General features: G+C 42.4%; 1 protein-coding gene and 1 non-coding gene across 2 annotated transcripts; both read left to right on the top strand.

Moving 5' to 3' along the window:
* Window positions 1–2,517: 2,517 nt before the first annotated feature.
* LOC133053188 (U6 spliceosomal RNA) lies at window positions 2,518–2,624 on the top strand. Its single transcript, XR_009692123.1, has one exon. It is a non-coding gene; the product is annotated as a U6 spliceosomal RNA (small nuclear RNA).
* Window positions 2,625–14,096: 11,472 nt separating this feature from the next.
* AWAT1 (acyl-CoA wax alcohol acyltransferase 1) lies at window positions 14,097–20,177 on the top strand. The gene is made up of 7 exons (XM_061136914.1): window positions 14,097–14,172; window positions 15,064–15,171; window positions 15,444–15,514; window positions 16,384–16,588; window positions 17,277–17,448; window positions 19,597–19,796; window positions 20,023–20,177. The coding sequence occupies exons 1-7, from the start codon at window positions 14,097–14,099 to the stop codon at window positions 20,175–20,177; spliced, it is 987 nt and encodes a 328-aa protein (XP_060992897.1).
* Window positions 20,178–20,731: the final 554 nt, after the last annotated feature.

Raw genomic sequence — 20,731 nt, 5'->3', positions numbered from 1 at the left:
CTAATACTCAGTCTGTAGTCAAATTTTCCTCCTTCCTTTCAAAATAGTTTTTTCTTTACACTTGGTTTATGATATCAGTTCAATTTTTTTATCCACAGAAGTTCTCTCTCTCCCCTCTTTCACTTTTTTCAAACCATTGACTTATTGAAAACCCTAGACCATTGTCTTACAAAAAGTTCCATTACCTGAAGTTGTCTGTTAGCTTTCTCATGGGATCTTTGAAGTTGTTCCTTTATCTTTCCTATTTCCTGTAACCTGGAAGTCAGCCAGAGGCTTGTTTAGATTCTGGCTCAGTTTTGAAGGTAAGAGAACTTGATGGGTATGTGCTTCATATTGGAGTTATCCCTTTTTTTATGCTACTGAGATTAAAATATAGTTGGTGATAGCCCGATCTTTTCAGTATAATATTCCACATCAACCTTCACCTCGTGGTATTAGCAGTAAATGATAATCCTTACATGACACAATTATTTCATCATAAGTTGTACAATGATGTTTTTCTATTTCTATCACTCCATCCATATGTATTAGCTCACATAATGCAGTATATTGATAAGCCTCACTTCCAACTCTACCCCCTCTAATGTCTTCCTTCCTTTTCTCAACAGGAATGGGTAATTTATTGCTTTTTTTTCTTCTAGAGGTCTTTTTCCAATTAGAAGCATTTATATGATATATTTGTATGTACATGTACATATTCATATCCCTCCTCCCCTTCTTGAATAAAGGTTACATTGCTGTATCTTGCTTTTTTCACTTAAAATATATCCTGGAAATCACTTCATATCTGTCTCAATATCTTCCTCATTATTAGTTTTGAGCAAGGTAACAATATACTCTGACATACTAATAGTTTAGAAGCCTTCCTCTAGCTGCTTTGAAAAAATAGAATTTAAAAGTTCAGATACCAAAGCAGGGAGATCATTAAGATGCTGCCAACTTGTATCATGCAAATAAAGGCAACATCCTAGGGATGGAAGTGCCTGGGACCCTGATAACTTCACAGAGTAGTCCAGCACAATAGCCACCTCATGGTGTCTGAAACAGAGGTAAACAGATCTTTATCTTCTTTAAACTACATTTTATTTTGGATCTCTGTCACATTCACTGAACCTACATCCTAATTAACAAATCATTCTTACTCTAACATGCTCTGATTATTATGACTGGGAGTCAAGACAACTAGCTTTTTGTCTTGATTGTATTGGTCATATGACTTTAAGCAAAGGGGTGAGAGAGTGTTCTGGGTAGAGGAACAGCATTAGTAAGGTTTCAGAGGCTGTGCAATTTGGCTTTTCTCTCATGAGCAATAGAGGACCCCTGAAAGTGATAGTACAGAAGGAATTCTCAGAAGATTAAGTGAGTATAGAAAGGAAAAAAAATCAGAGACCAGGACACCAGAATAGGAACCCAGCCTTAGATCTTGCTTCTACCCAACACATAGTCATTGATGATCCAAGATAACTTACTTTCTCAATGATTTACCATGGTTAATCCTACCACCATCTCTCTGTCTCTACTTCCTACTATTAATATTTCCTCTGCTGCTGCTGCTGCTGTTGCAAAGTCGCTTCAGTCGTGTCCGACTCTGTGCGACCCCATAGGCGGCAACCCACCAGGCTCCCCGGTCCCTGGGATTCTCCAGGCAAGGACACTGGAGTGGGTTGTCATTTCCTTCTCCAATGCACAAAAGTGAAAGTGAAGTTGCTCAGTTGTGCCTGACTCTCAGCGACCCCATGGACTGCAGCCTACCAGGCTCCTCTGTCCACGGGATTTTCCAGGCAAGAGCACTGGAGTGGGTTGCCGTTGCCTTCTCCAATATTTCCTCTACTTGTTGCTAACTCCACTCTAGCCACAGGACCTGTTTGCTGTTCCTTAAATAAATTCTTCAAATAAACATGCTCCTACCCCAGGGCCATTGTACTTGCTGTTCCCTCTGTCTGGAATGACTCTTCCCCTTGATATCTATATACAAGGAGGCAACATCAACCATCCCCAAGAAAAAGAAAGGCAAAATGGTTGTCTGAGGAGACCTTAAAAGTTAGCTATGAAAAGAAAAGAAGCTAAAGGCCAAGGAGAAAAGGAAAGATATACCCATTTGAATGCAGAGTTCCAAAGAATAGCAAGGAGAGATAAGAAAGCCTTCCTCAGTGATCAATGCAAAGAAATAGAGGAAAACTATAGAATGGGAGAGACTAGAGATCTCTTCAAGAAAATTGAGGTACCAAGGTATCTTTGCATAACATTTCATGCAAAGATAGGCACAATAAAGGCCAGAAACAGTATGGACCTAACAGAAGCAGAAGATATTAAGAAGTGGTGGCAAGAATACACAGAAGAACTCTGCAAAAAAGATCTTCATGACCCTGATAACCACGATGGTGTGATCACTCACCTAGAGCCAGACATCCTGGAATGTGAAGTCAAGTGGGCCTTAGGAAGCATCACTATGAACAAAGCTAGTGGAGGTGATAAAATTCCAGTTGAGCTATTTTGAATTCTAAAAGATGACGCTGTGTGCTCGCTTCGGCAGCACATATACTAAGATTGGAACAATACAGAGAAGATTAGCATGGCCCCTGCGCAAGGATGACACACAAATTCGTGAAGCGTTTCATATTTTTTAAAGATCTAAATGTAAGACCAGAAACTATAAAACTCCTAGAGGAGAACATAGGCAAAACACTCTCTGACATAAATCACAGCAAGATCCTCTATGACCCACCTCCCAGAATATTGGAAATAAAAGCAAAAATAAACAAATGGTACCTAATTAAACTTAAAAGCTTTTGCACAACAAAGGAAACTATAAGCAAGGTGAAAAGACAGCCCTCAGATTGGGAGAAAATAATAGCAAATGAAGAAACAGATGAAGGATTAATCTCAAAAATATACAAGCAACTCCTGCAGCTCAATTCCAGAAAGATAAATGACCCAATCAAAAAATGGGCCAAAGATCTAAACAGACATTTCTCTGAAGAAGACATACAGATGGCTAACAAACACATGAAAAGATGCTCAACATCACTCATTATCAGAGAAATGCAAATCAAAACCACAATGAGGTACCATTACACGCCAGTCAGGATGGCTGCTATCCAAAAGTCTATAAGCAATAAATGCTGGAGAGGGTGTGGAGAAAAGGGAACCCTCTTACACTGTTGGTGGGAATGCAAACTAGTACAGCCACTATGGAGAACAGTGTGGAGATTCCTTAAAAAACTGGAAATAGAACTGCCATATGACCCAGCAGTCCCACTCCTGGGCATACACACTGAGGAAACCAGATCTGAAAGAGACACGTGCACCCCAATGTTCATCGCAGCACTGTTTATAATAGCCAGGACATGGAAGCAACCTAGATGCCCATCAGCAGATGAATGGATAAGGAAGCTGTGGTACATATACACAATGGAATGTTACTCAGCCATTAAAAAGAATACATTTGAATCAGTTCTAATGAGATGGATGAAACTGGAGCCCATTATACAGAGTGAAGTAAGCCAGAAAGATAAAGACCAATACAGTATACTAATGCATATATATGGAATTTAGAAAGATGGTAATGATAACCCTATATGCAAGACAGAAAAAGAGACACAGATGTATAGAACAGACTTTTGAACTCTATGGGAGAAGGCGAGTATGGGATGATCTGAGAGAACAGCATCAAAACATGTATATTATCCAGTGTGAAACAGATCGCCAGTCCAGGTTGGATGCATGAGACAAGTGCTTGGGGCTGGTGCACTGGGGCGACCCAGAGGGATGGGATAGGGAGGGAGGTGGGAGGGGAGTTCAGGATGGGGAACACATGTAAATCCATGGCTGATTCATGTCAATGTATGGCAAAAACCACTACAATACTGTAAAGTAATTAGCCTCCAACTAATAAAAATAAATGGAAAAAAATGGAAAAAATAAATAAAAATTAAATAAATAAAATTAAATAAAAAAAATAAATAAAAGATGATGCTGTGAAAGTGCCACACTCAATATGTCAGCAAATTTGGAAAACTCAGCAGTGGCCACAGGACTGGAAAAGGCCAATTTTCACTGCAATCCCAAAGAAGGGCAATGCCAAAGACTGTTTAAACTACTGCACAATTGCACTCATCTCACATGCTAATAAGTAAGTGAAGTCACTCAGTTGTGCCCGACTCTTTGCAACCCCGTGAACTATAACCCACCAGGCTCCTCCGTCCATGGGATTTCCCAGGCAAGAATACTGGAGTGGGTTGCCATTTCCTTCTCCAGGGGATCTTCCCGACCCAGGGATCAAACCCAGGTCTCCCGCATTACAGGCAAACGCTTTAACCTCTGAGCCCCCAGGGAAGATACACGCTAGTAAAGTAATTCTCAAAATTCTCCAAGCCAGGCTTCAACAATATGTGAACCATGAAATTCCAGATGTTCAAACTGGATTTAGAAAAGGCAGAAGAAGCAGAGATCAAATTGCCAACATTCGTTGGATCATAGAAAAAGCAAGAGAGTTTCAGAAAAACATCTACCTTTGCTTTATTGATTACACCAAAGCCTTTGACTGTGTAGATCCCAACAAACTGTGGGAAATTCTTCAAGAGATGTGAATGTCAGACCACCTTACCTGCCTCCTGAGAAATCTATATGCTGGTCAAGAAGCAACAGTTAGAACGGATATGGAACAAGGGACTGGTTCCAAATCGGGAAAGGAGTACATCAAGGCTGTATATTGTCACCCTGCTTATTTAACTTATATGCAGAGTACATCATGCAAAATGCCGGGCTGGATGAAACACAAGCTGGAATCAAGATTTCTGTGAGAAATAACAATAGCCTCAGATATGAAGATGACACCACACTTATGGCAGAAAGTTAAGAGGAACTGAAGACCCTCTTGATAAAAGTGAAAGAAGAGAGTGAAAAAGCTGGCTTTATTCTTGCCTGGAAAACTCCATGGACAGAGGAGCCTGGCGGGCTACAGTCCATGGGGTTACATGACTGAGCATGTGTGCATGAGGGTGGAGGGAGATGGGTTGGTAGCAATAAGGTGGTAGAACTAAAAAAAAAAAAAAACTGGCTTAAAACTCAACATTCAAAAAACTAAGATCATGGCATCCAGTCCCATCACTTCATGGCAAATAGATGGGGAAACAATGGAAACAGTGACAGACTTCATTTTCTTGGGCTCCAAAAGCACTGCAGATGGTGACTGCAGCCATGAAATTAAAAGATGCTTGCTCCTTGAAAAAAAAGCTATGACACACCTAGACAGCATATTAAAGAGCAGAGGCATTACTTTGCCAACAAATGTGGCATAGTCAAAGCTATGTTTTTTCCAGTAACTGAACTGAACTGAACTGAAATAAATTCCTTGAACAAATATGCTCCTACCTCAGGGCCTTTGTACTTGCTGATCCCTCAGTCTAGAATGGCTCTTCCCCTTGATATCTATATACATTCCCTGACCAATCTACCTAAAATGGCATCCCTCTCCCATTCCCCTTATTCTGATTTATTTTACTTCACAGAGTATATCACCATTTGGCATTATATATTTCTCTGTTGTTGTCATCCCTCCCTAGAATATAAGCATCATGAGGACAAGGACCTTGTTTAGTTTACTGCTGAAATCCCAGTACTTAAAAAACTGCATACAATAGTTGGCACATAATAAATATTTGTTGAATGAATGAATGAATGAATGAGATAAGTAAAATAGATTTACTTAAGCCCTTATACTAGTAACTGACCTTAAAAATTTTTAGAGAAAACATGAGGCAAAAGAGGTGAGGAAGGTCAGTGCTCTATGGTGACCTAAATGTGAAGGAAATCCAAAAAAGAGAGGGGATATATGTATACATGTGGCTGATTCACTTTGCTGTATAGCAGAATCTAACACAACATTGTAAAGCAGCTATAAGCATGTGTGTATGTGTGCATACTTATTCATGTCTGACTCTTTGCGACCCCACGGACTGTAGCCTGCCAGGCTCCTCTGTCCATGGAATTTTGCAGGCAGGAATACTCCAGTAAAAATTAATTTCTTAAAAAAAGAGAGGTGAGGAGGGAAGGCCTAGGATGGAATGGTCAGCCCTGAGGCAAAGAACATGGAGGAATGAGTTTGAAAAGGAGCTAAGAAGCTTAGCTCAATCCCATTTATAGACTGAAAAGCACTCAAATCAACTTTTGTGGTAATTTTAATGTCTTCTGTAACTAACTAAACCTACTATTTTTGCATCTCTTTTTCCCAAAGTTATAAAAAATTTTTAAAAACAACAAAGTTTTCAAATTTTGGAATAAAGTATAGAAAAAATTCTTCACAGTCTCGGGGAAATTTTTATTAAAACAAACACACAAACATGCAAACCTTAAAAGAAAGGATTGATACATTCACATTAAAATTAAGAACTTTAAAAAATCTCTACAAAAAGAGAAAAGACAGTCTACAAACAAGGATAAAGATCATCCATTCAACAAATATTATTGAGCACCTATTAACAGGACAGTAATGGTCCTTAGGATAAATTAGTAGACAAGTCAAAACAAAATTCCTGCCTTTAAGGAGCGTTCTATTGAAATGCATAATATGTTGAGCAAAAGGCCCAGGTACCATCCTAAGTACTTTATATATATTAACTCCTTTAATTGGCACACACACATATATACGTGTGTCTATGACAAGTCTTGGAGAAGGAAATGGCAACCCACTCCAGTACTCTTGCCTGGAGAATCCCGTGGAGGGAGGAGCCTGGTAGGCTACAGTCTATGGGGTCGCAAAGAGTCGGACACGACTGAGCGACTTTACTTTCACTTTCACTATGACAAGTCTATGAGTTAAGTACTCCACAGATGAGAAAAATGTAGATCAAAGAGGTTAAGGAAACTGAGGCACAGAGAGATTAACTGCTGGAGATTACATAGTTATTGAAGGGAGGAGCTGGGAGTTGAACCTAATCTGGTTCCAGAGACTATATGGACATTCACAGTACCCAACTGACAAAGGATTAGTATTTGTCAATACTAATTTGTCAAGAGATCCTACATATCAATAAGTAAAAGATAACTATTAGGAAAATGAGTAAAAGATGTAAGCAAGGAGTTTCCAAAAGAAATATAACCCATAAGTATAAGAACCAATGCTCAACCTCTTTAGTAAATAGGGAAATACAAATTCAAACTGCAAAAGGTAGCATTTGACACTAAATTGGCAAAAACTTTAAAGTTAAAGCCAAGTGTTAGGATATGGAGCAACATGAACCCACACCCTGCTGAAAGCATATGATGTAATAACTTTGGGAAACAATCTAGCATGTCCTAGTAAAACAGAATCTGCCCAGAACCTATGATTCAGCAGTTCCACTCCTACGCATATGCCCTAGAGAAACTTTTACACATAAGCACTACAACATATGGATAAGAATGTCCTAGAAACAAGGTTCATGATAGCAAAAATAAGCTGGAAACAAACCAAATGTCCATCAAATAAGACCATGGATAAATAAACCACAGTACATCTATCCATATTCATAGAATGGAATACAAAAAAGCAGAGCTACATATGTCAACAAAGATGAAACTCAAAGTCTTAGTGGTTGAGTGGAAACAGTCAAGTCAGAGAGAAATACCATATATATGTGTGTGGAGGGAAGCCCTCTTCACCCTCCTCCCAGCAGTTACAGAAATTTCAGCAAGTGCACTACACCTTTTGAGATAAAGGTGGGGCCTTGAAAAAGTCTAGCCAAGCCAGCTAGTTTCTCCTAGAAGATAAGAGGAAGAAATCAATGAGTCTATATGACTCTCTGGCATCAAAGGTGAAAAGGATGGGAAAGGAAAATCTTCCAGCAACATCAAGAGGCCCGTGAGGTAAACAACTGTATCAGGGATATAAAGTATGAGATAATTGGCTGTAACCTGTGCCTTGACTTGTGAGTTAAAATCCCCTGAAGGTACTTAGGCATCAGAGAGTCTGTAGCCAATAAACTGTTCTTCTTCAGACTGATCAGTTTTTAGCCCCATAGAGTCTAGTGGCACCGGGAAAACTGAAGCAGCTTCCCAGTTAGCATCTGCCCAGCCATATTTGGTGATATGACAGGTTCTTTCTTTGCAAACTCTGGTTTTCACTCCCGCAGCGCTCACACTGCACTAAACAAACCCTTGATTCCTACCACCCCCAGCTTGCCTATTTCTGCACACACCACACAGCATGAATGCATCCAATTGTTTAGCATGCAAATAGGCTTAGAAAGGACTAGGCAGATAGCCAGAGGCAGGCAGGGTCACTTAGGGAATAAACTGAGGCTGACTGGTGGCACTGAATGCCAAAGCAGGTAGGGAAAGCACTAGGCTGCAGTCTGATTGTTCTTATCACATGAAAAGAAAGACGGAGATCATTTGAACTTCTGACCTTCACTCACCTCTGACCTAGCCTTCGACCTGGGTGGTTTCTACTGGCCATGTCAACTTATCGAATGGACTTGTCTTTTGGTTTATTCTTGCTTTGACCTCCACACCTTGCTGACTTTCCAGATCTTAACACTTCAACTTGTTTCTGATATCCAGCTCTCCGTAGGACCAGGATTAGCTTTGGGGAATATTGATGCCTGTCCATCTTTCCCCATGACCTGCTTTGGCTATTTACTGTCCACTTCCTATTGTGAGAGAACTCACCTCAGGATTTGATGCTGCTATCATGAAACCTTATCAGGCCAGGAACTGAAGATATGAAAAAGAGGAGCTCTATTATCAAAACTGTAGTATCAAGAAGATATTTTCAATATATAGAATGGATAAACAAGAAGCTCCTACTGTGTAGCACAGGAACTAACTATCACAGGAACAATATCCTGTGATAAACCATAATGGAAAGGAATATGAAAAAATATATATGAATGACTGATTCACTTTGCTGCATAGCAGAAATTGGCAAAACACTGCAAATCATCTATACTTCAATAAAATAAACTAAAAAAGACGAAAATACCTTTGGACATCTGAGAAGGAAGTGAAGGGCAAGAGCAGATAATTAGTTGCTAAATTGTGACCCAGGGGCAAGATAGTATTTCTCGTGTGTAGTGCTCAAGAGGGCAATTCCTACTGCAAAGGTGGGTAGGTAGATACATACATACATACATACATACATACATACATAGGTAAGTGGATAATTAGGGAAGGGGGACATCCGTAAACAATGAGAATGTCTAATCAACCAAGAATTTTAATTAGTACAATTCTGTGAGGTCATGTTTAAAAAAGGGTGGGGGTAGAAAAGAAAGGATCGGTATATTTACTAACAGTCAGTTCTCACATTCCCAGGTTTCCTAATTTCTTTTGTCCATTACTCCATTTTCTCTGATACAATTCATAGTGGTCAGGACCACCTATATACCAAGAAAGTCCCCAGCCTAGGGAAATTGCAATCACTCTCCTTAGTTCAGGTGAGACTAGATTTTTTTTTTCTCAAAAAGAAAACAATATGAAAGTAAAGAAAACAACGTGTTGACAGAGCAGATTTCTTTCCCTTATTTTTCCTAAGTTTAGGCTGATCTCAGTGATCCACAGCCTTCAAGACCCATTTTTTCATGTTTCTCCTCAGCTCTGGACTTGGCTTGTGTTTAAACATTCCTGAGTTTGAGCGAAAGTGAAACTAAGCAGCAGCCCTGCTAGGTCTAGTACATTGGGAACCTTCAAGAAACCTGTTTCCTGAGCTGTTAGGAGAAGAGGGTCAACCCTTTCTTCAGACCTAGTTGTCTCTTTGGAGAGAGAGAGGCTGATTCTGCTGACCACACTACCTGGTCCTTGGACCTTACCCGGCTTAACTGAGGCTTGAGGAAGTGGCCCACTTTTTGCACCAGTAAATCCTAAAAACTGCTGGGAGACAGGAAACTGAGCAGTGCCCACTGAAAGGGCTGTGGGTAAGTGAGTGTTTCTGACCAGTGACTTTTCACCTACCATTAAAAGACCTAGAAGTCTGACCAGATTAGTAAAAGAGGCATATCTAAAAATGACTGCTTCCTCAATAATAGGGTATTGGTTAAACAAATCATGGCATAGCCATACAATGAAATGATGATATTATAGAAGAAAATTGACATGAAAAATGTCCATAATATACTGTAGGTGAAAAAGCAGACTATACACAGTACAGAGGGTCTTCTCTGGTGGAGCAGTGGATAAGAATCTGCTTGCCAATGCAGAAGGAAGATTCCACAGGCTGTGGAACAACTAAGCCTATGTGCCACAAATTCTGAGCCTATGCTCCAGGGTCCAGGAGCTGCAACTACTGAAGACCTCGCACCTACAGCCTGTGCTCTGCAACAAGAGAAGCCACCGCAAGGAGAAGCCCAAGCACTGCAACAAAGAGTTTCCCTCACTGCCTGCAACTAGAGAAAGCCCACACATAGCAACAAAGACCCACCACAACCAAAAATAAATTAATTTTAAAAAAAACAGTACAGAGAATATGATTCTGTTTTGATTAAGAAATTATACATAATAACTAACATTTATTGAGCTTTAAATATGACCATATAAATAAACAAGGAACTGAAGAAAATGCTTTACATTAATTACTTACCCTCCTGACAAATTGATGGCATCAGTAGGTATTATACTCACCTTTTACAGAGGAGGAAACTGAGGCACTAAGCAGTTAAGTAATTGGTCATAGTTTCCTTAAGTGGCAGAGCTGAGATACAGACCTGGATATGTTGGACTCAAGAGCCTAAACTCTTCACAGTGACACAATATTTATCTCTATATTCATACAGGAAAAAGTCAAGAAAGAGAGATACCAGGATAAGAACAGTATACAGTGGTTATTTCTGGATTGTGAGGTCATGGGTGACTTTTGTTTCCCTTATATTTTTTTGTATAGTGTGAAATTTTTAGTAATTACATGGATTATTTTTATAATCAGGGAAAATAATAAATCAATTTCTATTTTGAAAAAAAGCAAATAAACCATTGTTTCTAACCTGTAAGCAGCAAACCACGGTGGGTAGGTGAGGGTGGGGGGACTAACTTATTATTATAAGGGTTCTGGACATTCCTATATGGCCCAAGCACTGTCTAGAATGAATAAAAATATGCTTACACATACTGTCATGATGTATAGCCATAGTGTTGTCATTTGTTTTATCTATCTATCTATCTATATATCTCAATCAATGGATGTTAAAAATACAACTATTATTATGTGGAAGTCCATGATATTGTAAACATTAAAATAGGAAAATAAAGGATATGATCTGCTACTAAAAGGAAAAATATATGTACACATACACTGTCTGTAGCTTGAGTGTCTTCTCAACAACTTACCTCCTTTTGGCAGGAGGATAAAAGGGAAAAACTAAAAATGCACAAATTATTAAAAGTTAATCCAGGAAGAGTCCTGAAGAAGACAATTTACAAGGACGAAAGGGCATGGACAGGGAGTTGATGTTGGCCTAGAAAATTCTGTTCTGGAAAGACAGAATACTAACTCCCCTATGTTGCCAGGGACTAGTCCTCACCCCTAGGTACAGGGATGTCAACAAGGATTGCAGGAGATGCTGCAATACCTGAATGCTCAAGCTTGCTTCAGGGCAAGGCTGATGTTCAATTAGCAGGAAGAGCTGAAGTGGGAACAGCCCTCCAGGTGCAGAGAAGGCAAAGTATGCAGAACTCTGTCTTTTGCCAAACTGACTCAAAGGTCAACACTTGCCTTCCTTCCTCTCATTCTTCTTATTTTGCAACATGTCCCTTGTCCTCTATTTCTATATAACCTTTTGTCCCCCCAACTCATAACCCAGGACACACTCCTCCATAGGATTCCTATGATCTCATTACCCATAAGAAATCACAGACCTCAAACTAAGATACTCATTCACTGTTCATTTAATACTGAGGGCCTAGGACTTTCCAGACATTATGGGCAGATGCACTAAAAAATAAGATATGGTCCCTACCCCTTTAAAAGCATACCAACTCTAGGAGTGAAAATCAAATGAAAACAAAACACCAACAATTCAATTTGTTTCAGCAGGCATGAAATTATAACAAGGCAAGAGATGAAAATCAGAAAGAAGAATGAGGGCTTTGCTGCCCCCCTCACTTTGGCCTGTATGTGGTGATAACTTATGCACCAGGCTTTGCACCCTCACTCCTGCTCCTGGGAGCTGATTCTGAGGTCTGGAAGACTGGCTTACTCCAAGGGAAATAGTCTTTGACAGGTCAATGGCAGGGGGTAAAGGAAAATAGGAAGTAGGATTATTCTGTATTAAAAATAAATGAAGATCTTGCTGAAGGGCTCAAACCTGAGTCTGATCCAGTGTTTGAATCCAGCTGCCAATCTGGGGGAAATACAGACACACAGCAAGCAGAGTCTAGACTGTGGGAGATTCTCTAGGTCAAAATGGTCAGGAAAAGAAATGAATGGACGGGGAAACTGGAAACTAAAACAGACTTAAACTCTTACAAAATGCCAAAGTCGTAAAAGACAAGGAAAGATCAAGAAACCATCATAGATTGGAAAAGACTAGAGAGACATGATGACTAAATACAACGTGGGACCTGATGACACCCTGAAACAGAAATGGACATTAGTAGAAAAAACTAGTGCAATTCGAATAAAGTTTGGAGTTAACAATAATGTTCCAGTATTGGTTTCCTAGCTCTGATAACTATACATAAAATGGTAACATTAAGAGGAAGATGGGTAAAGGGCATAGAGAACTTTGCAACTCTCCTATCAATCTAAAATTATTCCCAAATAAAAAGTTTTAAAAAGAGAGAACCTAAGGCACATAATAATTTTTGTAATGGACAGGACTAAACTATGGTAATTAGGGAAGTGTGTTTGGGTAATAAAACCATGGAAAGGCAAGGGAAAGGTTTTTCTAAATGTCAAAGGTAATGGTTACTTTGGGAGGAGGAAGAGGGTTGTGATTGTAATGGGGCATGTGAGAGCCTTCTGGGGTGGGTGAAAAACATCTCTTTCTTGACCTAATGGCGGTTGCAAGGTATTTGTCTTATAATAATTCATTAAGTCATACATTTGTTTTAGAATGCAAGAAATTTTCATCTTTGTGTTCATGTTTCATGGTCATCTTCAACAACTATTAACATTTTGTCATACTTGTTTAATCTATCTATCTCATTTTTTTCTTGGAGTATTTTAAAAGCTATTCTAAGACATCTGGGTATCTGTATCTGGGTTTTTTTTTTACAATGAAAATTTAAAGAGAGAGACATAACATCCAAATATAATCAGTAGACCTTGTTTAGATCCTGATTCAAATTAACTATCTGTAAAAAGACATTTGAATATGGACTGGATAATAGATATTAATAGAGGAGTATTAATTTTGTTAATGGTGATAATGGTATTTCTTATAGAAGAAAACATCCAAATTTTTGTAGATGCATAGTGAAGTTTAGGGGTGAAATGATGTCTTAGAGTTGCTTTAAAATACTCCAAGAAAAAAAGTGGGGCAATAGATGAAACAAGTATGACAAAATGTTAATAGTTGTTGAAGATGAACATGAAACATGAATACAAAGATGAAAATTTCTTGCATTCTCTAGTTTTGTGTGTATGTGGAAATCTTTATAGTAGAAAATTGTAAAAGAGGGACATCCCCAAACCAGGCTGTCTCAGGGCAACAGCTTCAACAGACACCTAGCTCTAGGTGCTCCCCAACTCCACAAACTCTCAGTGCTCCCTTCCCACTAGCCATCTCTCTGAGGTCACAACCCCTACAATTTCAGAGTAACCTGTGATGTGAGGGGTGTTTCCCTTCTCTGGACCTCTGGGTCACTAGGACTGGATAATAGCACTCCTCACCTTTTCTCACTCCTCACCTTTTCTCCGCCCTGATGTCCTAATAATCCCAGGAAAGAGAGTCAAAGGGCAAACGGGCAGGGGCCAGAGCTCAGATCTGTTAAGACTGTCCTTATACTCCAGGGCCTGCCCACTTCAGTGGGTGGTAGATATGGGGCAGAACAAAGAACGGACAGGGCAGGTGAAATCCTCATAATCATATGTGTTCGCTACTGAGCGAGCTTCCAGAGGCTAGTGGCACCTTTGGTTGGAACACCATTCTGGGATCTTCACTTCCTTCAGGCTCCTGAGCACAATGCCTTGTTTTCAGCAGCCTAAGCATTTCCAGAGTCTGGTACTTCTGCAATGGCCCCTGAGCTACCTTGGCATATGTGAGTACTGATCCAAGACAGCATGGCAAGAAGCCATAATCAGAGGCCAGGACCAGATCTGGGGCAATTTTTATGCTCATGGGAAGTCTCATCTCTGGTCAAGGAGTCTTGAGCTCCCTGAGTGCCCTGAGAAGGAAAAGATAGAACCTCGGAGGCAGTAAAGACTGGAGGAGTAGGGGGAGGTAGAACAGAGTCATGATACTTCTGAGCAGATCTAGCTAATTTCAGCCCCTTCCTAACCCTCACTATCTGGAGAGGAGAAATGAGGCCCATGGAATAAGATGATACACCTGTAATCTTAAGGTAGCATGGGGAGTCGGGCAGAAACATTAGCATTAAAGACAGAGAAGTATAACCTGTGTTTGAACCATTGGATTTTCCATTCTGGGAGGGGAGCGGTAGTAGCATGGTTGGGGTGGAAGGGGAGACAGATAATGGAAGGAATGGTGAATGGGCAAGAATAGAGGTCTGCAGATGCTGTATGCAGGGAGTATGGAGAGATATCGATACTATATGGGCAAGGGAGGGTGAGCTAGTGGTTTAACAAGCATTCATGGGTGAGGAATAGGGAGGGAAACAGGAGATGAGGGGAAAGACAGTGTATTAATGGAAGCAGTGGGTGAAAAGCTGGTAGCAGGCAGGGAGCAGGAGTGGGGGGATGGTGAGCAGGCAGGTGGACAGAGATGAGAGGTAAGCAAAGAAATAGGGCTGGTGTGTACAGTAGATGAAAGAGGGAAAGGACAGGTGGATGTGGCTGATGGACAGGCAGGAGCTGGATTGTGCAGAAGGCCAGGACCAGGGGCTTGGAGAGTTTGAAGGACTCTTAATAGGGCTGGATGTGGTCAAGTTCTGCTGGCAGCACAAATTTGGTCTGATCAGTTCCCTCATCAGTTTGGATCTTGCAGCCATTGGCCATTTACCTACTGTTTACATCCTGGTGGCCACTACCAGCCCTTTACTTTGCCTGGCTACTCCTGGACTGGAAGACCCCAGAGCAAGGTAAGACTCATGGACCTAGAAATAACAGGATTTAAGAATGTTCCATCTCAACCTGTAACCAAGGAGTTCCACTTACCATGCCACAGACCTCTCATACAAGTTCTCGGAGCCACAGGAGAGGAGCTGGGCAAGCCAGGACCATCCTGGGGTCTCTTCCTTTTCCACTTCCCTAACAGAGCTATAGTCCTTCCAGGCTGCTCTGGAAGTGCTGGGTGAGTGAGAGGGCTGGGCTTGGCACACAGACACATCCCCTACTGATATTTCTATCTCAGGTGGCAGGCGATCGGCTTGGGTAAGGAACTGGTGTGCCTGGACCCACATCAGGGACTATTTTCCCATTTCCGTAAGTGTCTCTTCCCCAGCATCCCTCACAGTTCCCCAAATACTAAGCATTGATGCTAAATGACTAGGGCTGTCCATAAGGAAAGTGAGCATCTCAGAGAAGTCTCAGTGCAGGCTAGACAGACTTCAGGGTCCAACATTGCTACTGGGCATTTGCTACACTGCTAGTATACTTTGGATGTCCTGGTAGGCATGACCTACCAGAGGATGCAGGCAGAAACACAAGTACAGTTCAGATCAGTTTAACAAACACTGATTGAAAACCTACTCTATACCACATAGTTTGGGGTAAAAAGAAGTGAGTTGGATGCAGTCCTCTGCCATTAAAAAGTTCACATCCAATGGGGAGGACAGATGAGTACATATTCATGGTTTGGAACAAGGTACACAAGTAGTTCAGATGAGGTGTAAGGAAAGGCTTCATAAACAAAGTGATATCTAAGCTGGTTTTCAAAACTCAGTAAACTAGCCCTGGTAGGGAGTTGGGGGAGAAAATACCAGGAAGAGGTTCTAGAAATGTACTGCTATGCTGCTCCCCTGTGCACTCTTTGGAGTAGATAAGAGATACTGCCAAGATTTTTGCCAACCTTTTTCATATAACAGCACTCACGGAAAATGATCCCATGCCTAAAGGGCAGAGACTGCTTTCCAGTCACAGGCAAGGAGCCCAGCAGTTGTAGGTGCCCCCGATCCTACTGGTCTCCCAGAGGGTGAGGAGTCAGATATCTTAACCCCCTCAAAGCCACTCCTGGCCTCTCTGTTGAAAAGTTTTACTTTAGAGAGTTCCCTGAACCCTCTAAGGCATCTTCACCCTTGCTTTCTTGTGTGATCTCATTTTGTCACCTTTGACATTTCTCTCTGTGGCTGCAGATCCTGAAGACTAAAGATCTATCACCTGAGCACAACTATCTCATGGGAGTTCACCCCCACGGCATCTTGACCTTCGGCGCCTTCTGTAACTTCTGCACTGAGGCCACAGGCTTCTCGAAGATCTTTCCAGGCATCACTCCCCATCTGGCCACGCTGTCCTGGTTCTTCAAGATCCCCTTTATTAGGGACTACCTCATGGCCAAAGGTGCTTCTGACCATACTTACTAGAGTTTCTGGCTCATCTCCCCACTTGGAAATACACCTTTTCAAGCCCCACCCCTCCTTTTCAGCCCCCTCTCATCCCGGACTCCTGCCATCATAGCACAGTAGTTAAAAAGCATATGTCGTAGAGCAAACTGCCTGGGGTCGAATCCTGGCTGTGCCGCTTACTGTGTGGTCTTGGCAAGCTACTGAACCTCCATTGGTCTCAGTTTCCTCATTTGTAAAGTGGTGCTGATGATAATAGTCTAACCTCAGATGTGGCGTGATGATTAAATGAGACAATACAAGTAAAACACCCAAGATAGCACCTGCCAAAGAGTATGTGCTCCATAAATAATAGCTGTTGCTATTAGTGGCAATCCAGGAAAAGAAAAGGGTAGAATTACAGTTGGGGATTTAGAAAGTCTTTCTGGTTTTCCCCCTTCCTACTATAGTTTTGACCCAGTGCCTCCTGTGAACTGGAAATATTGCCTCAACGTGAAATGTGCTACATTTGCTTGTCTTAGCCCTCTCTTCTCCATACCCTTTGTTCCGTTCATTGATTCTCCTTCTGGGTCCCATGGGAAAGGAGGGCACACAAGCCAGTGAGTCAAGCAGAGGGTATTCCCCCTCAGCCATTCTCCCCTCTCTTGATCCTTTTGCTCCTCTCTTTGCTCCTTGGCTCTCCTCAGGTGTGTGCTCTGTGAGTCAGCCAGCTATTGACTACCTGCTGAGCCATGGCACTGGCAACCTTGTGGGCATTGTAATTGGAGGAGTGGGAGAGGCCATGCAGAGTGTGCCCAACAGCACCACGCTCATCCTCCAGAAACACAAGGGCTTTGTGCGCATGGCACTCCAGAATGGGTAGGTGTCCCTCCCTGGGCAGAGGTGGGTGGCCTCTGAGCAGCATGACCTGGTAGGCGATGCCAAGATGAATCAGACACGAGTCTTACCCTCATAAAACTTACTAGTGAGTGGAAGAGATGACTGTAGAATTTCAAAGAGACTTAGGTCATCCACTCCTTTGGAGCTAGCTGGACCAGTTCCCAGAAAGCCAACCAGAGATCCAGATTCATTATCAGAGGGCTTGGCTAGGGCTCGCCTAAGACACAGATGATGCCCACATCATGTCTAGCAACATTGATATCTATATCTGTTAATGGTAAGTGCAAGAAGCAGTACATTATGGTGAGTATGCATGTTGGGTCTGGAGTCAGGGGCCCTAATTTCAAACTCCGGCCCCATGGCTTACTGTGAATTCTGGGACAGGTTATTCAGCCATTCTGAGCCTTGCTGCGTTCCTCTTCATCATGTGGCTACTAACAATTGTACCTGTTTCATAGGATTATTGTGGGGTTTAAATGAGTTTATCCACATAAAACACCTACCATGTGCCTGGCACACAGTAAGAGATAAACGTTAGCCACTCTGCTGTGCATGCTAAGTTTCTCTAGTCGTGTCTCACTCTTTAAGACCCTATGGACTGGGGCCCACCAGGCTCCTCTGTCCATGGGATTTTACTGGTGAGAATACTGGAGTAAGTTGCCATTCCCTTCTCCAGGAGGTCTTCCTGACCCAGAGATCGAACCATTGTCTTCTGTATTGCAGCCAGTTTCTTTACCGCTGAGCCAACAGGGGAGCCCCACTTCAGTCAGGGACCAACTCTTTGGGACCCTATGGACTATAGCCTGACAGGCTCCTCTGTCCATGGGATTCTCCAGGCAAGAATACTGGAGTGGGTTGCCATGCTCTCCTTCAGGGGATCTTCCTGACCCAGGGATCAAACCCGAGTCTCCTGCATCAAGGGTAAAGAGAGGAAGTAAAGAGCAGGAGGGACTTCCCAGGTATAGCTAGTGGTAAAGAACCTGCCTGCTAATGCAGGAGACATAAGAGACCTGGGCTCAATCTCTGGGTCAGAAAGATCCCCTGGAGAAGGAAATGGCAACCCACTCCAGTATTTTCACCTGTAAAATCCCTTGGACAGAGGAGCCTGTCAGGCTACGGTCCATAGGTCGCACAGAGTTGGACACAACTGAAGTGACTTAGTATGCACGCAAAGAGTAGGAGTCCAAGGCTAGAGCTGTGGGGGCTCCATAATGTCAGCATGCCAGTTCACTGGACACAAGGACAACTGTCCTATAACAGCTTCCCAGAAGAGGGGAAGGAAGTACTTCTTCTAAGGACCTTGTCTGAGTGGTCTGTTTGTCAGTTTGGAGCATAATGTGGTGGAGAGAGCTCTGAGCTGGGAGGAAAGAGACCTAGGTTCTAGTCCAGCTCCTGCCACTCACTGAATACCTATGCGACCCTCCCCCCCCTGAACCTGGGCTTCTGGAGCTGTAGAAAAAAGAAAATAACCCCTTGGTGTGTTTTTCCACTGTCTCTGCTGCGAGGAACCAAAAAAGGTAACATATGCCAAAACACTAAGAGATCGCTGGTAGTAATTCACAAAGATTTGTGTAAGAGAGACTGTTGCCCTTACTCTCACAGGAAGACATAAGGAGCCTGCTTTACTACATAGGGCTCTGTCAGGGTGGATTCCCATGGCCCTGTGAGAGGGAAACAACCTTACTCTGCTCTAATCTCAAGACCTAGGACAGAACACCTTATGCACAGTCCCTGCAGGCAAGAGGCACCTCATACATATACATACACATCTGTGCCAAACCATCATCTTGTACTCTGTGTATCCTAATAGATATTAGAATATCCTAATAGATATTCCCCTTCAGGACACCTCCTGGAAGCTTTTTCTTTATGCAATGTGGGTTCCTGTGGATTTCTGCCCCCATATCTTGTCCTTATGATCCTGGCCCAGAGAGAGTATTCTCACTGGCCTTGAAAATTTCAGGAAAAAGAGATAATAAATACAGGAGCCGTATTCAGTGCAAGAAGAAATGTTTTACACCACAGGGATTTTATAATAGATGGGAGCCGGGCCAGGAACAAAAGTTTTTCCTGGGGGGTTCTCCACTCCAGGGTGTGTTTGGGAAATAAATCAGGGTTTTCTTACAGGGCTCATCTGGTCCCCACCTACAGTTTTGGAGAAACCGAGGTGTATGATCAGGTGGTGTTCCATAAGGACAGCTATATGTACAAGTTCCAGAGCTACTTCCGCCAGGTGTTTGGTTTCTACTTTTGCATCTTCTATGGACGAGGCTTCCGCCAAGGCTCCACTGGGCTCCTGCCATACCCGCTGCCTATCGTCACTGTGGGTGAGTCCTGCTCTCAGCCCCTAGGCCAGCTCAGATTTTCCTCAACCTCAACCTCAGGCCTTCCCAATCTCCACACCCCCCACCACCAAAGAAGAGAACAGCCTAGGGGGAGAAGTTGGGAGCTGACTTGGGATATGAAAGGATTGGGCCCAGGGAAGGAGAAGGAGGTTAAAAAAAGAAAAGATTCTAACACTTGACCCTTCTCTTTTCCCATCTCTCTTGGCAGTGGGGGAGCCTCTGCCTCTGCCCAAAATAGAAAAACCAAGCCAGGAGATGGTGGACAAATACCACGCCCTCTATATGAAGGCCCTGACCAAACTGTTTGATCAGCACAAGACCCAGTACGGCTGCCCAGAGACCCAAAAGCTGCTTTTCCTGTGACTGAAGGGGCAGTGTGCCCAATAGCACAAGCCTGGGAGAAGAGATTCATTAGCTGCCAACCAAAAAAAGGGAGAAGCCAGAGGGCTGTGTGTGGTAGGGAAGGGCACTAGGAATTCCTTCCTTGCTACAGAGCCTTTGCAGTCTTCCTCCTTGAATTGCTTCACTGAGTCACTCCTTTAGGCCTGCCCCCTGCCCTGCCCCCTGTCCCGTCCCCTACTAGATTTCCTCTCTGAGCCCAACCCACCAGGGACTGAAGGACTCAAATGTTAGCCAGGCAGCCTGAGTAACCACCACTATGGTTGTTGTTGTGCTAATGCATTTTTAAATTAAGATATATTTACATACCCTCAATTTAACCCATTTAAAGTGTAAAATTCAGTTGTATTTAGTATACTCAAAGTTGTGCAAATACTCTATCTCACTTTAGAACATATTTCTGCAACCCCCCGAGAAACCCAGTACACATTAGCAATCACTTCCCATTCTCTCATCCCCAGCCCCTGCCGACCACTAATCTACTTTCCGTCTCTAGGGATTTGCCAATTCTGGACTTT

Source organism: Dama dama, chromosome X (assembly GCF_033118175.1).
Source record: "Dama dama isolate Ldn47 chromosome X, ASM3311817v1, whole genome shotgun sequence".
Classification (NCBI taxonomy): Eukaryota; Metazoa; Chordata; class Mammalia; order Artiodactyla; family Cervidae; genus Dama; species Dama dama.
This window is presented reverse-complemented; position numbering and strand designations above follow the sequence as displayed.